Genomic DNA, 25,947 nt, shown 5'->3' on the forward strand with positions numbered 1-25,947 from the left:
ATGTTTCTAATAAAAGTTGTGAATCTGTTATTAAATTTTCATAACTCTCTTTAAGCTAAGGCTAAAGATTAATTTGGATACTAAAACCTTTAGGTAATTACTTCTAATGAACGAAAATTATTTTTAAAGCATTATATACAGTTTTCTGGCCTGTTAAAATATATCTGCCCAGTAAATTTATTCACTTTAACGCCCATTGGTAGATGGACCACAAGTTAGTTTTGAAACCTGCTCGTAACACTAAACAAACATTGTATATTCTAAACCTTTACAGTAAAACAAGATCAGTTTTTGTGGTCTGACTTTTGGCTTAACATTATTGCTATTCATAGGGGCTTGTTTACTTAACAGTGAGACAGTAAAGGATGATGTTGTTTGCCCACACTAAAGGACTACACTGAGAGGAGGGCACGGCAGGAGCTGCGGCTAGCGGGGACTGTGATAGGCATGCTGTCTGCAGCAGTGGAGTTCTGGTGTCAGCAGCACCTCAAACTGAACCAGAACCTGGTGGAGAAGGGCTGGAAGGACCTGGCAGAACACTTTGCACTCATCAGCCAGGGTATAGTATTCTACCAGAAAACTTAAAGAATTGCAAGGATAATCTCAATCATGACCCCATTACAAAGACAGCACACTGAAAATTAATTCAATCATGAGTCATTCAAAGACAGCACACTGAAAATTAATTCTTTTCATAGAGTCATCCAAAGAAGGTTGACTTGGCACAAATAATTTTTTGCAGAAACAGCCCATTTCATATTCATACTGTTATACCCCTGCATGCTTTGCAGTGCAGCCACACCACTGTTCGCCATTTCAAGCACTTCTACTTAAATGAGATGAGTAGCACCTTGAATAGTTGTTAAAGTTACACTTTTGAAGATTGCTGGTTTTCTATATCCTACTAACACTTATGGTGAGTCATGGTTATTGCAGTTGTGTTTGAACACCGAAAAGCAGATCTGTTCAAAATAAAGCTGACACCAGACAAATAAAACTGTCATTGCTATCTCGGCACCTTCCCTAATGCTGAACAAAAAACATAGTCAAACCTGAGTTTTTAGAGCTATTGGTTTTAAAGTGTCTGGTGATAAGTCTTTTACTAGGTTGTTCTATAATAACTGCCTGCTTGCCATGATGACTTCATAACGTCTTCATACTCACTGCTACCTGTCTTCTGCATTTGGCTGCTATGAAGATACAAAACACTATGGGCTAGATCTACGAAGAGAAACCCAAATTAGCACAGGTTTGCCAACAGTTGGGACAAATGATGGGGGTGGGCAGTTTAACGCGATATCTACTAAAACTGGGCAAAATGATTAACATAGGTGTAGCTTTGTTAATCTCAATGTAACTGGCGCTATATAAACACGTTTGCATGTGTCTCTTTAATTGCTGCTACTGCATTTGGAAACTGCGCTATATTATAAAATTCCTGTTTCATTACATTGAGGGAATCACAGTGATTTGCGAATTGTATAGGATTCTGCTCCCTTTGCATCAGTGCATAAAGGACTTGTGATACGGTGGCTGATAATGCTGACTGTGACAAACAAGCCATAAATTCTACCATTTCCTGAAATGAACTCGAGGCAAATAAATGAAGTGTGGCCACAGAGTTTCATTATTGCTGGAACTGCATGACTCCTTTTGGTTTGTGGCTCCAGATCTTCTTTCATTTCTTCCAGCAAATTGAGAGTATTATGATATGGCAGGAGATAAGTTTGCACTATATTTTCTTCTGACATGTAAATAAATCTACACATGCAGAGAAAACTATCCTTTCTCAAACGCTCTCTCTCTCTCTCTCTCTCGCTCTCTCTGTATCCTGCGGTGTTTTCTGCAAATCACAATGATCGCAGCCATGTCAGCAGCACAGCACTATGCTTCTCAGAGGCATTAAATAACACCAAGGTTGTAATTACTATCTGTCTTGATAAATGACATTTAGGGTTTATTTCCATAATCTCCCAATATTTTGCACTTTAAAAAGGGTAACTCCTATAAATGCATATACAATGAATCTGAGGTGCAAAAACGTCTGACCCACATTTCCCTCCTCATTTGCACAAAATCCCCATTGTGTCCTTAAGGTAAATCTTGATGGTTGATTTTTAATGCCGAAAGAGGGTTTGCACTGTTACAAAACGTTAGTAGAGCTGACCCAACATCCCTTATCATTTTTATAGTCAAGGTTCCACCTGACAGAAAACATTTAAATGAGCAAATGCAGAAGTGTTCAGGATTTGGATATTATTAGCTATACATATGCCAGTGATAGAAAGCATCAACTAGGACATTTGTTAGCATTTAGCAGGGTTGTAAGGTAGCACCACTCAGCAGGACAGCACAGAGCACTTCAGCACAGAAGCAGGTTTAAGAAAAATTACCCAACTGGCTTCTCTTTATTTTACAGAAAACTAAAAGATAAGAATTCAGGTCTCTTTGGGACTCAAACCACCAGTGGTATAGCAGAGGTTGCCAGTAGTAGGCCATTTAATAGAAAATGATCCATATTAAGTGTCTTGATGCATGCTCAATAATCCAGGTAAGAAAATCAAAGGTTGAATCACTTCATCTGGATACAATGTTTATTGACAGATATGTGTCATCACTCAACTAAGTGACATCTTCAGTCTGACTGAAGATGTCACTAGACTGAAGATTTCACTTAGTTGAGTGATGAAACATATCTGTCAATAAACGTTGTATTCAGATGAACTGATAAAACCTTTGATCCATATTAAAGCCACTCAGAGTAAGGCTGGGCAGAAGCTGAAGGCAGCAGCAGGGTATCCAGGGTACCTTGTTAGTCCACTCCAGTGAGACGTGAGACCGAGTATGTTTACATGCACATTGGTTATGAGTCTTGTCTTGGCTTTGATCATATTCAAGATATGATGTTTACATGGAACAAATAGTAATCTGGTAATTCATGTCTCTGTATACATGATTAAACTGTTTAATCGATTTAATCGTCTGTGATTATTCTGTGCTGCTTCCAGCTTTTTTTCACAACCCTGTGAGCCTCTTTCATTTCACTTGAGTGCCTTGAAACTTTTTTTCATATTTGAAGGATCAAAGTATTTCAGTTTTTTTTGGTACCAGGTCAGCCACCATTGTTTGTTATGCCACTGTTTGACTCAAAAGTCCAGTAATATGCTGCAGCAGATAATCGGAATACTTTATTCATCCCCTCAGGGATGAATAAAGCATAGCCTGGATGAGGTGTTTACATGCCACAGTAATCCGGTTTCTTTCCTTGTAACTCAGCTAGCTTGTTCTGGTTTTTCAAAACCGGGATAAGGGGTTATCCGGATTTCTGTAACCAGGGTAAGATATTTATATGCACAAACACATAAATGGGATACTCCAAAAATCCGATTATAACAAGGATACTAGATTGCATGTAAAGGTACTGTTAATACAGCTACTCTCTTTTTAAAAGACCCTAAATACTTATTACTCTCGGCTTGGTTAATTAGGCTGGCTCCTGTAAGTCCTGTCAGTGGCTTACTTACCCTGGCTTCCTCCCTGCTGTTGAGGTGACTAGTCACAGCGTGTATCCTCAGGATTGTAACTTTAAGAGAGAGCAGCACATTTGTTAATTCACTGTTCCCAGCTGAATTCTTAACCTTCTTAAATGGCCAGGCCTCAGTGTAGAAATTGACCTTTGTTGAGTTTTGTTTGTTTGTTTTTTTCTTTTTACAACACAACAAAATGGCATCTATTCTCACCTCATATATTTTAGATGTGTCTCCCATGGTTCTGGTGGAACTGGTTTCCAGGATTACCCCTACAAGACTCAGGTTGGAAATGGCAGATGCCATATTTAGGAACCTCTGCTGCAGAAGTGGAATCGTTCTGGGAGATGAACCCCTTTCACTCAAGAAATTGGTGGGTCTCTTATTTATGCTTCTTACTTCCCATTATCTGCCACTAAGAGCTCATTTTACAAGTGCATTAACTAGTACATTTACCAGATGTTTTTTGAGGTAGAGAAACTGGCAAAATGGCTGCCAAGGATATGGGTGTTTTGTTAGGCTACACTCTTATCCTTTTATGCTGCTTCTCATTGCTACTACTCACTGTTTTAGCCATTGCTTTTAAATAAATACTCACGGGGTGTCCGGATAGCGTAACGGTCTATTCCATTGCCTACCAACACGGGGCTCGCCAGTTCGAATACCCGTGTTACCTCTGGCTTGGTCGGGCATCCCTTCAGACACAATTGGCCGTGTCTGCGGGTGGGAAGCCGGATGTGGGTATGTGAACAGGTCGCTGCACTAGCGCCTCCTCTGGTCAGTCGGGGTGCCTGTTCAGGGGGGAGGGGGAACTGGGGGGAACAGCGTGATCCTCCATGTGCTATGTCCCCCTGGTGAAACTCCTTACTGTCAGGTGAAAAGAAGTGGCTGGTGACTCCACATATATATCGGAGGAGGCATGTGGTAGTCTGCAAGTCTCCCCAGCTCGACAGAATCAGGAATCAGGAACGATTTATTGTCATTTCTTTTGTGTACTTTCATACACAAAAGAAACGAAGTTCCATTTCCCCCAGCCCACAGCAGTGTGACACGAAAGACAAAAACACACATCCTAAACTTCCCAAAAACGACACCACCAAAAACAAAAAAACACAGTTAACAATGCAGTCCACTCAGTGCAACACAGTCAAAAAATTCCACTGTCCAGAGAATGAAGAGGGCGGAAGAACGCAGAGGGGGTGGAGCAGTGACCGGGATGGCTCAGAGGATTGGGGTAATTGGATGGGTATAATTGACACTTGGGGAGAAAAAAAGGGGAAAATTTAAAAAAAACAAAAAAGTACTCACCAGTACAAGGTGTCTTTATGCATGCTCAATAATCCAGGTAAGGAAATCACAAAGTTGAATCAGTTTGTCTGGACACAGTGTTTATTGGGAGAAATGTTTCATCATTCATCCAAGTGACCTCTTCAGTCTTGTCTTGAGTGATGACACATTTCTCCCAATAAACGTTGTGTCCAGATGAACTGTTTCAACTTTGTGATCACAAGGACATGCCTAAAACAAAGAGGTAATTTGGACAATAAGCACAGAGGTAATGGAAATGTTTGCTCACTGTTGCTTTGCTGTTGGCTTTTGCTGGTGCCACTTGGACAATGCTTTAATGCAGAAAAACAAACGCCATAAATAGCTGGCTACTTTGCATCCTTGAATGAAAGAAAGGCAGATATTGAATTTCCTTGGACATGGATACCTTGTAATTTACCAAACATACAAAACACTTGGAAAAGAAGCAAGCGACATGCTCCCAGTATGCTACTGATCCTGATCTTACTATCTGGCAAGATACAATTAAACCCCAGCCCATTAACTAATCATTCAGTGGAGTAGATACCGGCAGGAGAAAGTGGGTAAAATCATTAATAAATTAAGTAATTCAAAGGCAAAGGATCTGTTTGGGTTGGATACTCCTCTTATCAAAACACACAACTTCACTCTGATCAAACCTATAATGCATTTGATAAACTGCTCCATCAAAACTGGCAAATTCCCACAAAGCTGGAAAACGGTGATCATCATGCCATTTTTTAAGGCTGGAGCACAAGACCTAGTAGGCAATTACAGACCAATTTCTATTCTACCCGCTTGCTCAAAGGTCCTGGAAAAGGTTTTTGCAGAACAACTGGTTGACCACCTTGAAAGCAATGAACTTATTTATCTTAGACAATTTGGATTTAGGCCAGGGTACTCAACAGAAATGGCCAATTGCTACCTCGCTGAAAACATCAAGAGCTCACTAGACATGGGTAATGTAGTGAGAGGGGTGTTTTTAGACTTTAAAAAGGCTTTTGACAACGTGAACCATGACATACTTCTGAACAAACTTAGCACCTTTAATGTTTCAGAGCAAGCAACTGGCAGGTTTGCATCATATCTCGAATGTAGAGAGAGCAATGTGTTAAAATCAATGCAAAAAATTCAGTCCCCGACAATCTAGAATAGGTATTCCACAAGACTCGAACTTGGGGTCTTTGCTTTTCAGCTTATTTGCCAACATCCTGTAAAAGAGCTGGTTCTCAAGTGTATGCTGATGACACAATCATTTATGTATCAGTTAAAACCCCGTGTAGCAGCAGAGACATTAACAAGTGAAATGGAGGGTGTATCCCAATGACTGAAAAACAGTCATCTAACCCTGAATCTTAAAAAGACTGTCTTATGTTTTTCCATGAGATGGAAAGCAGAAGATAAACTTACAATTAAAACAGTTCAAGAGGAAATAAAGAAAGTCGGTTATTTTAAATTATTATGTGTCCTTTTGGACTCCCAACTCAAAATTTGATAAACACATTAAACAGCTATGTAAGACAGTAAAGACAAATCTTAAACTGTTTTAAAAAAAAACAACCATAAGACATACCCCTTAAGGCAGTTCAGCTGTTAATGCATACCATGATATTTTCACATTTATCTTATTGTGTTACTGTATGGAGCCAGTCTTCACAGTCAACTGTCAAACCTGTTACATCACTATACAAACAAGCACTGAAAATAATGGATCAAAATCAAATGAAATGGCACCATTGTATAACTTTGAAAAAGTACAAGTTGCAGAGTTAAGACAGCTTTATCAATTTTTCTTTTATCAAATTGATGTCTGAACAATCTTGTCCCAGCTGTACTTTGTTAAAATGTCACAAACGCAAACACTAATAGAATCGCCACTAGGGTATCGGCAAATGGCAACTGTAGGTGGCACAGCGTAAAGCTACTTTCGGTCAGTCATCTTTTTCAGTAAAAGGGGTACATTTTTGGAATGCCCTACCAACAGAAATAAAAACACTAACTGATCTGAAAACGTTTAATGAAAAGGTAAAATACTGGCTGAAAAAAAACCCAAAACTTGCAATCATTAATCCTGATCATGCACTTATGCTTGTGTGCGTACATATGCGCATGGACATGTACACACAGAGGAACAGAGACCTATAGACAAACATACATACATACTCAAAGATTACACGCATGCATGCGCACATGCACACACCAATAAACATTATGCACTTATACATATATTACCATGAATTGGGGAACATGCACACGTGCACGCATACACTTACACAACACACGTTTGATTGTGATGTGATGTAAATATTGTAATTTTTGTATGATCATGTCACATGTATGAGAATCGCAATTTCTATTATGTGCTGAATTTAACTAATGTACTTTTGGTTATAATGATATGTTATGAACATTTTTGATAATAATAATAATAATAAGGGATTACATTTTCTATAGCGCTTTATCTAGCGCTTCACAGGGAAGGGGGGGAACTCACCTCAAACCACCACCAATGTGTACCACCCACCTGGGTGATGCATGGCAGCCATTTTGCACCAGAATGCTCACTGCACATCAGCTTGAGGTGTGGAGGGAGGGAATCATTGAGCCAATTACACAGGGGAATGATTAGGTGGCCAGATGGAGACAGCCAGGCTGGGAATTTTGCCAGGATACCAGGGGACCCCCTACTCTTTGCGATAAGTGACATGGGATCTTTAATAACCACAGTGAGTCAGGACCTCAATTTAACGTCTCATCCGAAGGACACGGCATCTCCTACAGCACAGTGTCCCCGTCACTGCACTGGAACATTGGGATTTTTTTTCCTTTTTTTTGGACCAGAGGGAAGACTACTCCCTACTGGCCCACCAACACCACTTCCAGCAGCAACTCATTTTCCTGGGAGGTCTCCCATCCAAGTACTTGCCAAGCCCACACCTACTTAGCTTCTGTCATTTGGCAGAGGCAGAGTACATAGAGAGAAAAATAAAGCCAATTTTTTGTCATTGTATTCTTACAACGAATGTGTTCTCTGCATTTAACTCTTCCTATGGTATAGGAGCAGTGGGCAGCTGTAGCGCCCGGGGACCAACTCTTGTCCTTCTTTCCATTGCCTTGGTCAGGGGCACAGGCAGGAGGATTAACCCTAATATGCATGTCTATTTGTTCATATTGGTATGGCTGCTAAAAGTAGAAAAGCCTAACCAGGGACAGGGTTTGCAAATTAGCCTTTGCTAGAAAACCTATATGCAACACATCTTTATTATGTTATTGTAACTGGTTACAATGTTTTTGCATCGTCCCTGACAAACTAATAAATAAATAAATAAGTAGAAATATTATAATTTTAAATAAGTAACAAGTTCATCAGTTAATTATTGCTTCGTTTTTCCTTGTGGAATTTAATAACTTTAGGTATTCGAGCTGGACAATATCCTCATATATCGTCTATTTTGATTTGGGACTAAATATCATCTGGGACATTGATTATCATAATATTGTGATATAACTTAAAAGTTCTCATTCCCTGGTGATAAAAGCTGCATTACAGTAAAATGATACAAATCTTTGAAGCTATCGGACCGTTTTAGCCAAATAAAACAAAAATGAATGTACTGGCTTGGTCATCATTTCCACATTCCTAATGATTATCCCTCAAAATCTTCTTGAGTGTAAATATCTTATGGAAGCACCAATAATCATCCACAAAATATTGTCAAATTATTGATATTGGGCGTCCGGATAGCATGGCGGTTTATTCTGTTGCCTACCAACACGGAGATCGCTGGTTCGAATCCCTGTTCAAATGACCTCTGGCTTGGTCAGACGTCCCTACAGGCACAGTTGGCCATGTCTGCAGGTGGGAAGCTGGATGTGGGTATGTGTCCTGGTCGCCGCACTAGCACTTCTTCTGGTTGGTCGGGGCGCCTGTTCGGGGGTGGGGGGGATAGCGTGATCCTGCCACGTGCTATGTCCCCCTGGCGAAACGCCTCACTGTCAGGTGAAATGAAGCGGCTGACAACTCCATATGTATCGGAGGAGGCATGTGGTAGTATGCAGCCCTCCCCAGATCAGCAGAGGGGGTGGAGCAGTGTTTGGGACGGCTCGGAAGAGTGGGGTAATTGGCCAAGTACAATTGGGGAGGAAAAAGGGGGGAAATTTATTCATAATGAGATATTGTCAAAAATATTATATTTGGATTGTTAATATTGCCCATCCCTACTTTATGTTCCAGTAAAGAGTTGCAAATACAAAACGGACCTCTGTATCAGACATGGGAGTGTGACATTATCAAATATTCTGTACTGGGGCAAAGGATTTCAGGTGTCATCATTGCATTAATAAGGGGCTGTTGAACTTTATTGTCTCACTGTAGCAGTTGGTGTCTTCTTTCTAATTTGTTTTTTTTTCTCTCTTCTTCTGAACAGACCCTCATACCCTTTGTGTTTGTATGTGTGTGTGTGTGTGTGTGACAGGTTTCATCCTACCTGCCTGCCTTGGGGAGTTTAAGTGGGAGTCTGAGAAGAACAGACCTCAGGGATCTGCGTCCCGGGGCTGAACCCATCTCTCACTGCTGTGCAAGCCAGGGGACCAGCTCTGGGTCAGTACCACACAGCTGTCTGTCTGTCTCACTGTTAGTGTTTGAGGTTCCCAGAGAGCCTGAGCCGTTGTGTGGGCATCACAGAACAGATGTGCCCCCGTAAATGCATAACTTTTACTGTGACCCGTATCCTCCTAACTTATGATCTGCGCTCCACTTGCAGCAGCATCCCTAAAGCTACAGGGTGGGGCAGGACTCTCCTCTTAAGCACTTTCTCATACATGTTCGTCTCCATACTTTTTCTTATGAGGAACACTTTCTACTGCCGGACAATTTTATGTATTTTTAGGCTTGGCACTCGTCTCAAAGTTAGCATGCAATGAACTCACATTTAACGCACAAGTAGGTAGGAGGGTACATGCCTATGACTTTTTGCTTTTAACCCTTCGAAAAAGGCACGGATGAGTTTTGGTGAAATGTGCCTTAACACTTTTCTGTCTTTCTGTCTGTCAGTTTCTTTGACTTAAGTATTTCAGAAGTATTCATCTTAGGGAAAGTTTTTCTGTTTCTTTTTTTAATTTATTTTGGTCAATTGTCTTTCTTTTCCCTGTTACATTTTTACTGGTTAGTGTTTAAAGAATTTAAAATTTAATTAACACGCGTTTTGATGTCCTGTGCAGAGGCAGACTGGCCATCTATATTAGAATGGATTAAGAAAATTGTCAAACCAATAGATGCAAAGTTGTCCATTTTTAACTAAAATTCTCAGACGTGAAAAATGCAAAATTTTACGGAGTATTCTATTAAATCTAGGTTAATTTTGAGTAATGCTTAGCACCATGTGTGTTCATAGTATTCATGCCTAGAAACTAAAAATCCCCCAGGTTGGTTGTAGTGTGATTGATGTCATTTATTAATTACAAATTTAAAAATTAGATATTAATTATTATTATTAATATTATTAATCATGATTATTATAAATTTAAATATTTATTTGAAAAGCGAATAAATCGTTGCAACATGTTGGTTTGAATAAAGTTGTTTCCTCTCTTTCTCTCTCTCGCTCTCTCTCTCTCTATGTATATATATATATATATATATATATATATATATATATATATATATATATATATATATATAATATGGAATCGACCATACTAAATTGTCCCTAGGTGTGTGTGTGTGTGTGTGTGTGTGTGTGTGGACCCTGTGATGGACTGGCGGTCTGTATAGGGTGTCTCCCCACCTGCCGCCCAGTGACTGCTGGGATAGGCTCCAGCAACCTTGAGAGCAGGATAAGCGGTTTGGATAATGGATTGATTACACATTTTTGTATTGAGTTATTTTTGAAGTTTTGCAGCCTACACCTGCTTCTATGTGTATTGTATGGTCTAGATTGTAGCCCATAGAGTGATGGGTACAAAACATGAGGTAAAATTATGTGGAACCTGAAAAAAAAAGCGTGTTGAAAAGCGCAACAGAGCACCTGGAGAGATAATGAGTGGGGGTAAAAGGGGGGGGTGTGGTTGCAGGATAACTAGAAAGAGGCAAATGGAGGTCAGACAGCGCTTGAGGAGCTGGCATGTGATGGGTCATGGCCAGGTCTGATCCTACCAGTGTGTGCTGGCTGACAGGAGGGGTGCACGGGGAGGTTAGACCCCTCACCTACTGCAAAGGCTAATCTGGACAGGAGGCTGACAGGCTGACGGACAGACAGACCAGGAAAATCCCCTCAACCCATCAGGTTCTCCCTTCCCACACCACCAACTAACAGCTTTACCTCCTACTCAATCCCCCTCAACTCCCCTTGCATCCTTAATTTCCTCTGCCATCTTTGATATAAACACACACAAACACACACACACATGCACTCCATGCCCCATATCAGACATCTGCCATTCCACCAGCAGGTAGTTGGCCCAGAGAAGGGCAGGAGTCACCAGGGAGCAAGTTCATCTGAAGGCTACTGGTTCATGCACGGGGTTCATGCACTGACCAGATCTCCCCTCACTTCCTTCTCCATCATTACCTCCTCTCCACTCTACTCCAAAGTTTTTTAAAGTTGGGTTTAAAAAAAAACAAGACAATTTTAACAGGAGAGAACAGAGAAATCCCATGTGCCATCCCTCAAAATGGCTGATTTGGGGGGAAAAAAAGGGTGGGAGGCATCGAATTGAAATGTTATAAGAAAAACATAGATCAAACAAGAAAACCAACAGAATTTCACAGTGCACTATACACATCATTTACACTGCTAACCTGTTAACACGTTGATTTAGGTGACTGGTTGTTTTCAGTTTCACCCATTCATTGAAAAATGGGTACCTTAGTAAAGCCAAAACACAACAAACTATGGCTCTTTAGGAAGGGGTCCCCCAAACTGCATAGGATAGATACCTTGATACTAGCAGTACGAAATAAATGGAAGACATTCTTTTAGAATGGGTTCAGTGAAAAGCTGGTGGTAAACTGTCTTACTGCTGTTTCAGGACCCTGTTTGCTTCATAGCACTTGAAAGAAGATGGGCAATATATGAAGTACTGGATGTATAAAGAGTGAGGGCAGGTAATGAAGGTTAAGAGAGACCTCATGACCACTCAATCCTTCCATCTTATTAGTTAGAACATGTTAAGCTTCATTAACACACCCATAGGCAACTGGGACAGTTGGGGGGAAAAAGTGGGGGGGGGGGTTATGTGAGGAGGGCAGCTTGGAATTAGGACACAGGTCAAAGTCTTACTTGGCTGATAGGCCAGCTGATTGACAGGCAATTGACTTACTGGCTGCCTGAGTGGCCTGCCTGCTAGCTGGCTGCCTGGCAATGACTTCAGCTAGCAAGAGGGAAGCTGTAATTGAACTGGGTTTCCTCCCGATGGCTTAATCAAGCACATCTTATTGCCTTTTTTAAGGCCATTTGACTGTCATTACACTTCCTCCATCCCTTCTGACCAGGCCCATCACTTAAGAAAAGCCTTGGACCAGAGTAACCACACAGATGTTTTCATGATATGGGTGGGGGGGTTCCATTAATGTTTTGGGGTTTGTTTGTTTTTTCACTTAATGTATTTATCCTTTTGTTTAAGAAGATTTTGGGTTGCCGTAGTATGGTAAAATGGGATTTTTGGTAGAGTCAAACTTAGTGGAAAATGCCATGCATACTGTTGTAGGAGAGGGCATGCACATTTTACATTATTTCTCACAATTTTCTTGGGAGTTGGCCTGCAAGAGCACACACTGCTGCCCCAGGCCTGGAATTGATAGCTGAGGCCATCGTGACAGAATGCTGGCCTCCTATAGTGGACCTTGGGGGAATGGGAGAGAGTAGAGCACACACAAGCCAAGTACTGTCAACTCGACTGCTGCCAGCCTATATGGACAAGAAACACTCAGGTTAAGTGGTTTGAGATGAGAAGTGGCACCCCTCTTCCTAGACACACATACATACAAACAGGCCTCGTCTCATCTCTTCTCAGACTTGTCCCTGCTAATAACAAGCAGCGTGACAGGATGTGTGTTTCTTCCTCACTGCTGGGAGCTCCTTCCTGGCTTCTGAACAAGCCAATTACCAGGGAACAAGCCTCTTCCCTGTAGTATGGATGGTGCTCCTCTTCACTGTCATCATACACATGTGCGCACACGCATACACACACACACACCAGGTTGGCTTCTTAAGGAAGATTTCCCACACCCACTCGCAGGACGATTGACAGCCCGCAGCTATTAGCACACCACCACTTTGAAGAGGCTTCACTCTGTTTTACCATTTTAGTCATGCTAATGTGCTTGCTCATATGGCATTTTCCTTCTCAGCATTTGAGGCACTAAGTGGGAGGAAAGGCAGTTTGGAGACAGAAACGGGGTGTGTGTGTGTGTGTGTGTGTGTGTGTGTGTGTGTGTGAGAGAGAGAGAGAGAGAGGCTGAAACTGTGTGTGTGACAGATGTTGTCAGAACTCATATAGGATGAGAACTTTGTCACAAGGTATGAATTTGCAAATGGCACTTCTCACAATAGCCACATTGCCACCCAAAGTGTCAGAGATGCTGAAATAAATGTTAGCAGGTTTCTTACATACATGACTGAGGTAGATGTATACATGACAGAGCGTACCAGTATACGTACAATATACAGTACAGTATATACAAAATGGTTGGATTTATTTGATAGTGTTAAGCATTAATTTGAATGACAGCCCATGGAAAGAAACTTTTTATATCTGGTTGTTTTGGTGTACAGTGCTCTTTAGCGCCTACCAGAGGGGAGGAATCAGAACAGGTTGTGACCAAGGTGTGATGGGTCTGCAGTGATGTTACCTGCCCATTTCCTGACTCTGGAGATGAAAAAGTCCTGAATGGAAGGCAGGTTGGCACCAATGATTTTCTCTGCAGACTTAACTGTCCATTGTATTCTGTCTCTGTCTTGTTTGGTGGCCAATCCAAAGCAGACAGTGATGGATGTGCAGAAGACAGACTGGATTATTGCAATGTAGAACGGAATCAGTAGTTCCTGAAGCAGGAGGAACATCCTGAGCTGGCGGAGAAAGTACATCCTTTGCTGGGCCTTTTTGATGATTTTTGTCTATGTTGGATGCCCACCTGAGGTCCTGGAAGATTGTGGAGCCCAGAAATCTGTAGGTTTTCAGCGCAGACACTGTGCCGTTGAGTATGGTGAGGGGGGGGGGCAGTGATGGGGGGCTCCTCCTGAAGCCTACTGTCATCTCCACAGTTTTGAGCGTGTTCAGCTTCAGGTTGTTATGGCCGCACCAGCGGGCCAGCTGTTCAACCTCCCGTCTATATGCAGACTTCTTCTCCTAATCAAAAATATTTGAATGATCGTGAGACAAACAAAGATTGATATTGGGTGGCGTTTCCACAGAGCTTTAAAAGCTGTTTTATAAAGAGTGTTATTAAGTATTTCTTTATGGCGGCAGGCATGAGACAAATCGCGCGAAAATAATGTTTAACATGAGCAGAGCAGTGCATCACAACACAAATGGCCACAAATTACTTTGCATTTATTAATTTGGGGAAAAAAATGCTCAGTATGATATCATGTACTAATCACAAAAATGCATACTTGTATTTATTATGGATGGTCCATCAGCCAATGTTGATCTAGCACGTTTTAATTTTGCGACAGTAAGGACATAATTAACGACATATAAAATGACCCGAGTATTGTCCGAAAGTGTTTTTGCATTTAGCTGATGAGCTCACTATATAGTCCTCTACATAGAGCTCCCTCCATAGGGAGTAAGGAATGAGTGATCGATTTCAAACACAGTGCTGTTTTGTGGCTGCAGATTTTAAAAAATGGCAGGTGAAATAAAATGTTGCAAGTACTGGGGCTAGTACTCTTCTAGTACTGGGGTGGGACAATATGAAAATTTAATGTCACAATTATCCTGGTCAAAATAATTGCAAGTCACAATATTATCCTGATAATCATCAAAATATGCGTAAAACTTAAAATTACACTAAAACATACTGGAATCACTTTATATTTTGTTAAGAAACAAATATTTTTATTGCATCACAGATAGGACACACATCGTTTTATAGTGAACATTCTTTTTAGTGAAAAACAAACAAGGACAGATTCAGGCCTTGACCACACATTTACTGATATTTTGCCCCTCCGTTTGAAAAAAATCTCAGTTTTATTGACCTAAAACACTGATTGCGTGTGGATGAGAGGTCAAAACATACAGGAAAATGTTCGTTTTGCAAAACAGCAGTATTAGTCTGGACAAGGCATCAGACTCTCGGATTAGACCCAGCAGTTAGTCGCAATGACAACTTGCTCATAGGAGAGCAAGTTGTCATTGCAATTCCCTGTTGGGTCCTCCACCATCACACTGGACTCCAGCAGGACTATCGGGATGTCATGATGGATGAATAGATGGTGGTGGCATCTCGAAGGACGCCATTCCTCCGCAAAACAACCACCACAAACAGCAGGACAGTCACCAATCAGCAAACAAACAGAAGAAGCACTTACCTGATCATGCAGAAAAGACATGTAGGAAAAAAGGAGGAAAAAAAATATCTGAAGTTAGAAGCAGAGTACAGTCCAAACTCCGCACCAAGCACTCACTCGCCACCACCTCCACTCACACTCGCCCAGAACTCCCAGCATGCAGTGCAGAGAGAGAGAGAGAGAGAGTGAGAGGGGCTAGACAGCTTTTTCAAGTCACTCGTGAGGATATTCACAATTATCACCATTTATGATTATCCCAATAATGGAAATTCATCACGATCAACTTTTTGTGAGTGTATTTCATTGCCATCTGTGATAAAATATAAAATCCTATATTGTCCCATCCCTAGCAAGTACTTGACCAATCAGAAATGTTCAGCGCTGCAAGCCCCACCCAAAGTTCCTGTACTTGTGGAAAGTACTACCCCCCAAGCAGGGATTTTTATTTTTTATTTTGGGGGGGTAAAATAATATCCCTGAAACTTAATTTAGACCCTGGTTCCCTGTGGTGGAAACGCACTGAGTTCCACAAAAGGTTCCTAGCTCCTGGGGAGAGTTGCTGTGGGGAAAACACAGTGAATGGTGCACATTTCAGTGTGGTCTTGCCTGATGTTTCCTCATTGTCACAGCAAAACGATCAGTGAGAAAGAGTTGATATTTTCTATTTTGGTGTGTTAATCTTTAATTGAGTCATGTTTGGAAGTAAATGCCAAGCCATCTCTTTGGTTATTATCATAGTTTTATTAGTATTATTTTTGTTGAATCCCTGACCTTGTCAACTGTCTCTACACAGGATTCAGACTGGCTCCATCAGTATCACCAGGCAAGTTAAAGAAAACCTCCCCCGAGGCCTGAACAGAGTCAACGCAGCAGGTGTGGTACACATGCACACACACACCACTAGAGATGCACATTTGCAAGGAGCTGACTCTTAATGGACTGATGCACAGCACTAAGTCATCAGTAAAAAAGTATGATGGCTCTGTCATCACTTTCAGTTTAATGACGAGCACGTAATATATGGAAAGAGTGAAAGATTTGCAAAGGAAAACAAGTCAGCTGTGTGCAGGATCTAGTTTCTTTAAGGAGTCCTGGTCTTTTGTTTATCACAGAGGTTGGCAAATACTACTGTCTTGTTCTCCTCTGGAATACATCTACTGCTACATGAAACATTCCCATTGAAATGTTATGCCATGCTCCCTTTTCTTGCTTTGTTCCTCATGTCTGTTATACCTTTTAAGAGTATTAGATAAATAAATAAATGGCATCAACAGAAATAATGGCATTTTCATGCTGAATAATAATGCATAAAGGCATGCACAGTGTCTGTGAATGTTCTCATTCATCCAGGTCATGGTTATCCAAAGGAGTTGAATCAAGTGCAACTGGACTTGGTATATATCCATGGCATGCACAGTGTGTGTCAGATCTCGAGTCTGCAAGTATTAAATGCAGCAATTAGGCCAGTGCTGTTATAGACAGTGGCTGCACAGTAGAACCTTCTGCAATTAGAGGCATGGCACTCAGTGTGAACTCACCGAGGTGTCAGCACCCATACCTTTCCCCTCCACCTGATCAGAAAGGCCCTGTGCCAGAGCCAGGGATGGGTGGAGGGAAGAAGAGCGAGTGGGGGATGGAGGGCCGAGGCAGGAGACTCAATGCTGTTGGCATGTGTTGTTTTCCCACTACGTGAGCTCTATACCAATGCTGTTGATATTAATTTTTGATGAACCATTCGCATAGCATATCTCTCTCTCTCTCTCTCTCTCTCTCTCTCTCTCTCTCTCTCTCTCTCTCTCTCTCTCTCGCTTGCCCGCATACACCCAGTGATCATAAAAATAGTAACCCCTGTTCATTACACCACTGGATCACTGCTGGCCCAGATAACAGCTGCCACATGTCGTGGCAGTGGCTCAACACCTGTCCTGTAGAATCCTAGTACAACTGCACAAGGTTGATGGGTGGGTGCTCCCTTCAACGTATGCTGCATTTGAGTTCATCCCAAAAGTGTTCAATGAGATTGACATGTCAATATTCAGTCAATTTTAAGAAGAATATGACGAGGGCTCCAAGCAGTGTTCAGATGCCACCGGAACAGCCTAAGACCTGAGCCACACAACCATCATCACCTAGTAGACCTGGCAGGAGGACAGAAATGCACACAGGGGAGACTTGCATCACACCATTCACGTTCACAGGAGAAGATGAGAAAAGACATTATTCACACATCGGGGTGAGAGAAGGATACAACATTGAAACAAAGACTGTGATGAGGAGGATATCAAGCAGTGTATAGTTGGCAACCACCATCATCTTGGAGACCTTGGAGGGGGACAGACTACATGTGTATATAGGGGAGACTCATATCACACCATTCACATACATTGGGAAGAGACAGGAGAAGACAGCATTCAGAGAGAGAGAGAAAAGACGTGAGAGAGAACAGTTGCAATAATCTGTACTCTATAATATCATCGGCAGAACAGTGCTTGGTAAATTAATTGAGAGAGAAACCGATCGGCCATGCATTACAGGTCCTGAAGTTCTCAATTCTAAGGCAGCTAATAGTAGGGTAAGGCAAAAAGACGAGTTTAAAGTTTGGATTTAGAGGACTCGACGGACTCGGATTGTCTGATGGCAACAGGCAGGTTATTTCATAAGAGCAGGGCCCAATAGGAAAAGGCCCTGCCACCAGCTGACTTGTTTTTTAACTATGGGTACACACAGGAGCCCTGTATTTTGAGAGCAGAGAGCTTGAGATGGAATATACAGTTTAAGGAGATCAGACAGGTATTATGGGGCAAGCCTCTTTAGGATTTTATATGTCAGCAGATGCACCTTGAAGTCTGATCTAACATGGATAGGAAGCCACTGAAGGCAGGCAGGAATTGGTGTAATATGGTAAAATGTTCTAGTTTTGGATAAGATTCTAGCTGCAGCATTTTGAACCATCTGAAGACCTTTGGTACTAGCATGTGGCAGACCTGAAAAAATAACTTTATAGTAACCAAGTCTGGATGAAACAAATGCATGTATTAGAATCTCTGTGTCAGCCATGGCCAGGAAAGACCAAATTTTATCTATGTTACATAAATGAAAAAAGACAATCTTGGTGATTTCTTTAATGTGCTTATCAAAGGAAAGGCTGGGATCAAACCAAGATTTTTGGCTACCAAACTGTGAAGTCACAGAGTTGTCAAGCGTTATTGTTACTTGATTAAATTGGTGTCTGTGTCTAGCAGGGCCAATGAGCAACATCTTAGTTTTATCCGAATTTAAAAGCAGGAAATTTAGTGACATCCAGGCAGGCCTCTAAATTAGTAATTTGAGTATGATCATCAGCCCTTATAGGCACATACAGCTGAGTATCATCTGCATAGCAATGCATTCCATGTCTGCATATAATTTGGCCAAGAGGTTAAGCATAAAGAGAGAAAAATAGAGGGCCAAGAACTGAGCCCTGAGGTATGCCATATTTAACATCAAAGAATTTCAGTTCAGTAGAGAAGGCTAAAGGTTTTGGAGATGATAACATGGCTGTGGGTGAGTTTCAATGGCTTTCAATGGCTTCATCGGTGTATGAATGTGTGGGTGAATGGATGAATGTGAGGCATACATTGTACAAAAGCGCTTTGAGTGGTCGGTAGACTAGAAAAGCGCTATATAAAATGCAGTTTATTTACCATTTACCATTTTGAGCTAAATGCATGTTTATTTGAAATGTCATGGAATAGGAGGGCAGAGTAGAAATGCACTACAAACATGAATATTAGTTGTTGCACTTAGTGTGAATGTTAACTTTTGTACCATTATTGAACGAAGATTTTTGAGACCTCATTGCACTGAAATAGTAGTATAGCATTCAGGAATATGGACGTTTTGTTTCTGTGTTAAGCTCATTAAATAGAAATGTTGGTATAATAAACTTTGATTACCGGTATATATTTTATTCTTTTCATTAAATTAGTAGCTGTAATTGGTTAATTGAGTGATGGGGTTACAGTATCCCACTGGTGGAAGTGCACGGTCACAATCTGTCCCTCTGTTAGTAAGAATACAATGTTTGTGGCCCTCTCTATCATCAAAGTTGCCCATCCCTGATCTATACTATGAGAAATTCTCTGAGTAGACACATTAAATAAAGGCGTTGACTCCACATCCGCACTACGTTTAAACCTAGCATGTCTCTAATCACCTGCAACCTGCTGAACAAGTCTCTAGTGTCACACTAAATGTAGACAGCTAGATATATTGCTACACAAATGACCGGCGCCGTCCCCAGTTGGGTGAATGCCGTCTGCTTTCAGCAGGTAGGGGCAGCATCAAGACGGCCAGTTATCAACAAAACTGAATCCCAGCTCATTACAGTAGTGAGCCAGCCAGTGGTTCACTGAGGTGAGCCTACTATACATCTCATCATTACCCCTAATTGGTAAGGGATCAGAGACAATTAACCGACGCCGACACATCTTTGGGCAAACTCAAGCATCCTGACTAGGCTAGCTTTTGTGAACTCTTTGTGATTGCTTCATTTTAGGATTATTGGTGCGGACATGAATGACAGTGTTGTTGAATGTAGTGGTTCTGTGTGCCTGGGTTCCCTGATTCTCTCTCCGTGATGCCAGCACCATAAGATTATCCTCTATATCAGAGACTTTGGCCCCAGGTAAACAGTGAACCAAGGCTGGCAAAGCTGATCTGATATTGCAGGTAATGGAGTCTCCTATCACTAGCCTGCATTGCTTTACCCTGTCAACAGGATTAGAAGAGGCACACTGGCCGGTAGAACTACCATGAGGGCCGGTGAGGGGTGCAAACCAATTTGCAGTCAGGAGAGGTGACTGTAGACCAGGCCACATGACTGGTGGTTGCCCTTGTGAGCCTCCCCACGCCAGCAAACAGAGACAAAACTAGCCGCATCTGCTGACGAGGCTGAGCTAATGCTAACAATAACAGGTCTGCTGTCAGCCACGGGACTATCAAGTGTGCCCATCACGTCTAATGTAATCCTAGCTGAAAGAAGCTGCTCTAACTTACGAACATGTCTCTTTAGTAGAGACAACCTATCTGTAACTGCGGAACTGTCACCACGCGCCGTTTTAATGAGGCTGCTTTGACTGCACATGCAATAAAGCTAACTGCTAAACTAGGCTAAGATTGAAGCTAGTAAACAGACTAGGAACAATGAAGTAAGCACAGGAAATAGCATAATCAGTAGGACAAATGAAGAGGTTAGAGCAGAATATAGAGGAAAAGTGAGAGTAAGATAATAAACAGCAGTTATTGATCTCAGAAAGCTAAATTTCACGAAGGCGGAAGCCTTGTGGTGGCAAGGTCATTAACATCATTTCACCTCGAACCATTCCTAGCCGATTCTTGCACTGTCACAGGGAACATTATTTTGTTTTAAGGACCCATGCCTTTGGGGGTAAATTATAGCCATGAAGGGATAAACATGATCTGTTATGACATTAAGGTGTATATCAAGACATCGATCTAATGGTATCAATGGACCCAGTGTATGTCATCTGAATATCCCCCTGCCGGCCTGTAAAGATGTAACCATGCATGATGGGTACATCGCCTCATGTTAATGGCACACCCTTGAGTGTACCATCGTGATGGTGCAGTTGGAACCAGGATTCATCAGGCCAGACAACCTTTTTACAGTCATTGACAGTCTGATGTTTCTTAGCCCTCTGCAAAAGCCTTCAGCAGTTAACTATGAACAAGAAAGGCACCCTGCATGGTTGTCTGCGAAAGAATGCAATGCATTGTATTCCAAAATTGGTTGTTGTACCCCACAATTGTATTGTGGTGTTAACGATTGCACTGTGGACTAGCTATTGCATGTTATAGCCCAAGCCGCCCAATATCTCCCTCATTCATCTACCAAAGACCGTCTTCCACATAGCAAATGTTCTCATGATGTGTCTTATGTTCTGGTCTAGTCATTTTACACCTTTGAATTTGCTGCCTCCAAAAAGCCCAGCAACTCTATGGTCTTGGCAATGCTGAAACCCACCCCACTTGCACCCACAGTATTGTATTTTTTAAAGTATATCATACTTACAGCTCTCTTTTAGTAATGTATTCATGTGCAAAGCAAGTGTGGAACTAGAGTTGCTGTTGCATGCACCTGTTTATGTAGTGACACATGCAAATGGGAAAGCAGAGCTCACTTCTGCAGGGGCACGGCTTCTGTTTTTCTGGTCACTGAGTTTATGTTCATTTCCTTTCTTATGTGCTGTACTTTCTTTGCTTTGGGACATCTGTTTTATTTCATGGGGCCTTGCCAAATGAGCTAAATGGGTTTGGGGGATTTTGGTAGATGAACCTATTTGCTTTTTTCATTCACCTATTTGCTCCTGCATGTACAGCATATGGTTTACCTTGGGAAGTCTCAATGATATTACATTTTGTCAGCAGAATAGCTAGTTGTGTCTTGGGCGGAAATACTCTTGGTCAAAAATAGTTTTTTGGGTTTTCTTTTTAGCTACATCTCTGAAATAAACAATTTTTCAAAACACATACTTCAAATGCATTGTGGGCAGGGTGAGTCTTTTGTCATTACTGGATAATGGTCGAGTTTTGGAGTCAGATATTGACTGTTTTGAGGTATAGTGATTGCTGCAATAATCTAGATTTTGAGAAATCAGCATGCTACCATTATTCCTAAAGCCAGCCACGGTCTTCAGGTAGTTTTAAAAGGGTCAAAAAATATATTTAGTACCTGGCACTGAATAGCTTTTTAACACATTCCTTACAAATGGCATTGTTAGATGCTTCCAGCAGCTTTTTGGTCCAAGGATTGGGTCGCCAAGTGACACTTACTAGGGGTGCAGCACTCAGACTGAGGGATATAAAGACCAACACATACGTTTAACTTTTCTATTAAAGTGTGGAACGAGGGATTGTTAGAGGATTTATCGAAAAGGACAGGCGGATTTATCCTTTCCGTGCTTGTAAATGCTGAGCATGCAATTACCCCTATAATAGAGGCGTTGTGTCCAAATTGGAGCCATTAAAGTGATTTAACAGCGCGTGGATTGGCCCTGGCATTTGCAAGGATGTGTACACATGGGGTATAGTGGAATGGGTGTTTAATCACAGCATTTTAGAGCCCAGTAATGGCAGAACAGTCCATGTAGAACGCTGACCTGCTGCACGTTACAGCAACTCATTAGAGGCTGTACTGAGTTGGATTCCAAACTGATTGGGTCTATTGCTTTTTAAGATTATAATAATTCCAGTTGATTCAAATGTTATTCTTTTTATTGTTGTGCTTAATAATAAGGGGGGTCTCTGCTGTCTTACTAATTACTATAGCACTTTTTACATTTTTACATTTGCAGACTGCTTTTGACATGTGAGAAGATAAGAATTTTGATCAACTGTGTTGTATTAGCATGAGAGGGAATACAATACAACACTCTGCTGGGCTACTACCTAATGTTGTCCGCTAACATTTTCCTATTGAAAAGGAATCAGATTGGTGTATTGAAATAAAAACTACTGTCCAGTTAATGATCTTGTCTTTGGAATACCAATACTAGTTGGCAGATGATCAATCAGCGATTGTAATTTTCCTGCTGTACATTTGCATACCCTGATGGAATTCAGTCTCCGCCTTTTCCAACACAACCAGAGCCAAGGTGAATTTGCTTTCTTATTGTTTCTGAACCTACTATGGAGGTGCTGTGCCACAAAAAGTGGTAGTATGAGATAAGCTTTGGGAAAACAATACAAAAATTTAAACCTCCTGTTTGGTTGGCTGCTTCACGTTCTATCTACTTAGAACATCAGCGATCTTCAATTCGATGAATGGTCTTTTCATTTTCTGTTTCTCCGCTCTCCAACTATCTGGAGCGGGTGGCATTTAATGCATCTTCAAAGACACTTCCTGGAAGAAAAGAACTCTTGAAGATGAAGAGGATCCAGCATTTTTTCAGTGTGTGTCCCCCCCCCCCCCATGCTTTGAAATGCAGCGACCCTTTCACTCTCTCCTTCACTGCCTCCTCTCTCTTGCCCCCGTTTCCTCACTCCTCCCCTTTTTCCTTTTGCCCCCAGTCTGTGCTCTGTGTGTGCTGGAGTCAAGCCCCTGTACAGGCGTGGCATCCTGGGGAGAACTAGTAAAGCGTTTATTAGGGGCTTTGCAGTGCTGTATTATACTGGCAAGCACAGAGCCACTCATGCTTGGCCTTTAACTTCCCTCTGAAGTTCAGCCATACATGAAAAGAGGGGGCTATGGCCCTCTTATAGTCCTGATTTAATATTGTATCAGAAAAAGCGAGAGATGGAGTAAAGAGAATAGGATGGCTGGTGGCAGAAAATAGGTTTTGGAAAATTTATCTCGAATCCTTTAGGTTTTTATCTGGTTTTATTTTATTTTCCTTTTGATGCGTAGCTGTTGGTAGATTGCTGATTAAACATCATGTGATTACTCTGGCAATGCCCAATGGAGCCTCTGAACCCAGGATCTGTAAAGAATTCAATTTGAAGCTTTGTGCTTGGGCCGTCTACCATAACTTCCTCTCAAGTAACAACAACAGGACAGGAAGGCAGGAAGGAAGACGTCTGATTTTCTCACCACTACAGTGATTCACTCATCACCAACCCCCATATTAACTTTGTGTGGCGCCAGTATAAGTGGGAAATCACTCTATCTAAAACATTTTTAAAAAAGGCAAGGAGTGAAACAAATTAGCCCTGCTCTCCCATCTTTTTTCCCCCTTTCCTTTTCTTCTTGAAATATATTCACCCGTTTCTCATCTATATTTCTAAATCGCACACTTGTCGGAGGATTTCCTTTTTTTTTAAAGTCTGATTTTCTTGCTTTTTTGTGGTTGGAGACATTTCTCTCGTTTTTATTGGCGTGTTTACCATATACATGGCTGATGGGGGGCAGGACACAGGGCACACCCTAATTTTGGATTTCTCTTTTCTCTCCCCTCCTCCCCCCGGCTTTTGCTCTGTGTTGTGTTTGTTTGCATGCCGTGTGTCCTGGCATAGGAGAGACTCTCCTCCACAGAGCCTGTAAGAGAAACCAAGTGGAGACTGTGCTTCAGATCCTGGCACTTCCTGACATAGACATCAACATTAAAGGTAAGACTCTCTCACTCTCTGTATCGCCGTAACCCCGGTCCTTTTTCATATTGTCGCCTTTTAATGCCCACTACGGCTGCACTTTAGACGTTCAGGACCAATTAACGTTGGTAAAAAGACAAACGATGGAACGGAGGAATCCGTGTGCGTCATTGTCGGAGTTAACCTTTATCGGAAATGCGAAGGGTGTGTCGAGGAGGGATGGGGTGGGTTCGGAGGCTCGGATTTATAGATTTGTCGCCACTTTACTAAGTGATTGGAACGCCCTCTGATATTCAGAATGATTTTCTGTTTTTTGCAAATTTTTTGACATTCAGCATCAAACAGACATTTCCACAAGATGTATGTCAGCTACTTTATGTATACAGCCTACGTTCATGTTTGTCACAAATCTCGAAATAGTACTTTTCAGAAGAACACATTAAAAAAAAAACTGTCCAATTAGGGACTGATCTTGTCTTTACAACATATTGATTTGTGAAAATAAAATCAGGCCTATGGGGTGCTACATAGTTAAACTAGTGTTCTCAGTGTGAAGCAAATTGTTCCAATTTATGGTTAACAAATGACGATATCTTCTCTATTTTGTAAATGACCGTTGTAATTTCCATCCATGCATTTAAAGTTGGGCTCTCCTGTCATAACCATTTCCTGTTAAGAGGCTCTTTACCCACCACCACCAGCATATTCATTAAATATTTATCTCTTTTCAACCATTCTTGAGGTATATACCCAAAATATATTGTTTTACTATCAAGGGGCACTTCTTTGATAATGGGGCAATCCCAGAAAACATGGTAATGGTTTGCGTTTAGGTTCCGACAGTTTCTGCAGCAAACGGGGCGGTTACTATCATAGTTGGATTTCTGAGAGGGTGTAATAAAATACCTTACCAAGCTTTTCCAACCAAACCCCCTCCGTTTATGTAAACGGGTACACTTCCATTGATACCGCCATACTGTTGTCCATTCTTCCCCAGTAGGGCTGTGCGATATGAGCAAAATCTCATATCACGATAAACGTCATTCATATCACGATAATGATACATATCACAATATCGCACATTTTCTGTAAACTCAATGAATAGTTTATATAAAATGACCACATGGAAAGGCCTATTTCTAATTACATTTTGAATTATATACTTGACAAATAAAAGGGAATTACTCATATTTGATTATTTTTCTCCTTTTATTTAGAACCTTTGCGCACATTTTCAATTGAGCACTCGACTGTGCTTTTGCGACTCATCTGTAGACTCTTCGTACTGTTTGACTTATTCTTGTGTAGGTGGTAAAAGAGGCTAGTGGTGTTCGAGTTTGTTGTGGGACCAGTGTGCGGCATATTTTGCCAGGTATGGTTTTCTGGTCCGTGTCAGACTTTTCATACCCAAACCACGTCCATACGATAGAAGTAGCCCCTCTTTTAGGTACAAGCTCCTTGTTTTGTCCTGGCTGGTCGGAGTCCCTCTGTTTGGGATTACCCCGTTC

At 41.5% G+C, this 25,947-nt stretch overlaps 1 protein-coding gene across 1 annotated transcript in view; it reads left to right on the plus strand.

Annotated features, from left to right (window-relative positions):
• slf1 (SMC5-SMC6 complex localization factor 1) overlaps nucleotides 1-25,947 on the plus strand; it is a 79,449-nt gene that overhangs the window by 27,025 nt on the left and 26,477 nt on the right. The window contains exons 12-16 of the mRNA XM_056290018.1: nucleotides 391-559; nucleotides 3,755-3,900; nucleotides 9,311-9,435; nucleotides 16,146-16,225; nucleotides 24,365-24,457. Of these exons, the coding sequence (XP_056145993.1) occupies nucleotides 391-559; nucleotides 3,755-3,900; nucleotides 9,311-9,435; nucleotides 16,146-16,225; nucleotides 24,365-24,457 (613 nt within the window). The remainder of the gene's footprint in view (nucleotides 1-390; nucleotides 560-3,754; nucleotides 3,901-9,310; nucleotides 9,436-16,145; nucleotides 16,226-24,364; nucleotides 24,458-25,947) is intronic.

This window comes from Lampris incognitus, chromosome 1 (assembly GCF_029633865.1).
Source record: "Lampris incognitus isolate fLamInc1 chromosome 1, fLamInc1.hap2, whole genome shotgun sequence".
Lineage (NCBI taxonomy): Eukaryota > Metazoa > Chordata > Actinopteri > Lampriformes > Lampridae > Lampris > Lampris incognitus.